The sequence below is a fragment of the Propithecus coquereli genome, unplaced genomic scaffold (assembly GCF_000956105.1).
Source record: "Propithecus coquereli isolate 6110/MARCELLA unplaced genomic scaffold, Pcoq_1.0 Scaffold56, whole genome shotgun sequence".
Lineage (NCBI taxonomy): Eukaryota > Metazoa > Chordata > Mammalia > Primates > Indriidae > Propithecus > Propithecus coquereli.
This window is the reverse complement of record NW_012151507.1, coordinates 1676538-1678679: the sequence shown is the minus strand read 5'-3', so window position 1 is coordinate 1678679 and position 2142 is coordinate 1676538. Positions and strand designations below refer to the sequence as shown.

General features: G+C 48.0%; 1 protein-coding gene across 1 annotated transcript in view; it reads right to left on the bottom strand.

The window, feature by feature from the left end:
* TIPRL (TOR signaling pathway regulator) overlaps positions 1-1936 on the bottom strand; it is an 8567-nt gene extending 6631 nt beyond the window's left edge. The window contains exon 1 of the mRNA XM_012657736.1: positions 1686-1936. Within this exon, the coding sequence (XP_012513190.1) occupies positions 1686-1789 (104 nt within the window). The 5' untranslated portion in view covers positions 1790-1936. The remainder of the gene's footprint in view (positions 1-1685) is intronic.
* Between the last annotated feature and the right edge of the window lie 206 nt (positions 1937-2142).

Genomic DNA, 2142 nt, shown 5'->3' with positions numbered 1-2142 from the left:
GGTAGACCTATTTTAGAAATAATACATAAGGAGATTATAGATCTGAAATTTGATTCCCTTAAAACTGTCCATGTATACAGACAGCATCTCTTTGAGAGTCTGAAAGTAAATTATATGGATACTCCAATTTGAAGCTGTTTTATATATAGTATAATCATATTGAGAGGAAAAATTCAAAAGAGTAATTCAATCTGTGGTGAAATGAAGGGAATTTTTTTCCCTTTCTTTTCTGTATTTTCCTAATTTTTTTCGATGAATCTCCAAGAATGTTACAATTCACTTATTTATGACTTTTCCCTGATCACTCTTTCTGCCTGAATCTTAAATTAATGCAAATTCTCCCTAGGGTTCTAATTCATGATCTTTTCTTCTGGATGACTTCTAGATAATCTTAATTCCCAAGGCTCCAGGTATCAACTATAAACTAATGATTCCCAAACCTAAACCCACAGATGTCATCTTTTTGGAGCTCAAAGATAAATACATCCAAATGCCCACTGAACATCTCTACTTTATGACCCACACCCACCTCACATTTCAACAAACTAAATTCATCCTCTACCCAATGCCTGGCTCCCAATCTGTTCTTCCTCCTGTGCTTCTCACCTTGTTCAATGGCAATGTTATTCATGCAACAGCCCAAGCCAGAAATCTTGCCATCAGTATAGATTCTTCCTTTTTTATTTCTCCTCTTATCAACTGTCCACTGAACCCAGGGACTTAATCTTCTAAAACCTTTCTTCTCCTCTCTCTCCTACTAACTGGTCTCTCCTTCGCAGCCCTGCAGCCCTCCAATGCCCCCCCACCCATATCACCTCCAAAGAAATCTTTCAGAGTGTGCATCTGATATTGTAGCTCCTTTGGATAAAATTACAATCAGTATTTGTCACATAAAGTTCAAAACTCCTTAGCCTGGCATAAAAATTCCCTCAGTATCTCGACTCTCCTGGGCCTACCTCTCATTTCTCACTACTACCCCTCTCACTCTCCAATCACAAAGAAACAGTTTTTCAAACACATCACAGCTCTCAGTCTCCCTGACCTCCCTGCTCTACACACGTCCCTAACTCCCGCCCCCGCCCCTGCCCCTGGAACTTTGTCAAGATTCAGTTCAGGCATATCAATTCCCAGATGCTTTGTCCCTCTAAAAGATCTCAAATCACTCCGTGTATACATCTTCATCATAAACAGTTACGCACAATGTAATATAATTGCTTATCTGTCCCTCTGATGAAACTGTGATTTGAGGCTCGGCTGTGTTTCAATGTTTCGTATTTCGAGTGCCTGGTACAGCACCTTACATACTAAAAATTAAACATATATATCATCCCCGTCATTAACCCAAGAAAACAGGTCACGGCCACTCAGAAAGAAAGGTGGCGCCGGCTGTGGCAGGAAGAGACCTTTGGGTAGGGCAAAGTCCATCAAAACAGTCATGCTTCACTCAAACCCAACGGAGTGACAGTTTCGCCAAGGCAGCGCCTTGCGATCTCCAACCAATGGTCGGGACGTGAGGGTAGGATTATTTGCCGAAGCTGTCAATCAAAGGTCCAGTCCTGAAGGACCGAGACTCAGCCCCAGGGGAAAGGAGAAGGGCGGCACCGAGTTTGCCCTGCCTCCCGCGTTAGCCTCCCCCTTAGCCCAGCAACCCGCCCACGCCCGGACCCCGTGCCCCAGAGCCTCACTTCTCGACATCCGCTGATTTCATGATGTGGGTCTTGGATGCCGTCAGCTTCCAGGGACCGAAGGAGAAGTCCTGGTGGCTGCTCTGGAAGCCGTGGATCATCATGGCTGAGGCGAGGTCCACGGAGGCCACACGGAACGGACTGGAGCAGTGGCAGCGGCGGCGGCGGCCGACACCAGTTCCTCCGCCTCCCTCCGGCCCAGCCCTCTCGGCTTCCGAGCCGTTACCATGCCCGGCCCCGCCCCCTGCCGGCCGACCCGGACGCGGGCCCTCTCTTCCGCCTTCTCCTCCGCCCTCTGCTTTTTGCTTCCGGGACCAGTTGCTAATATTCCGTGACCCTCGTCTTACGTTACGACGTTCCGGAAAAAAGGAATGGGGAGGGAAGGGGCGGGGCCTCGGCTGCAGCGGGTGTGGCCCAGGGCTCATGCCCTGCTGAACTGATTGAGTGACGACGTCTG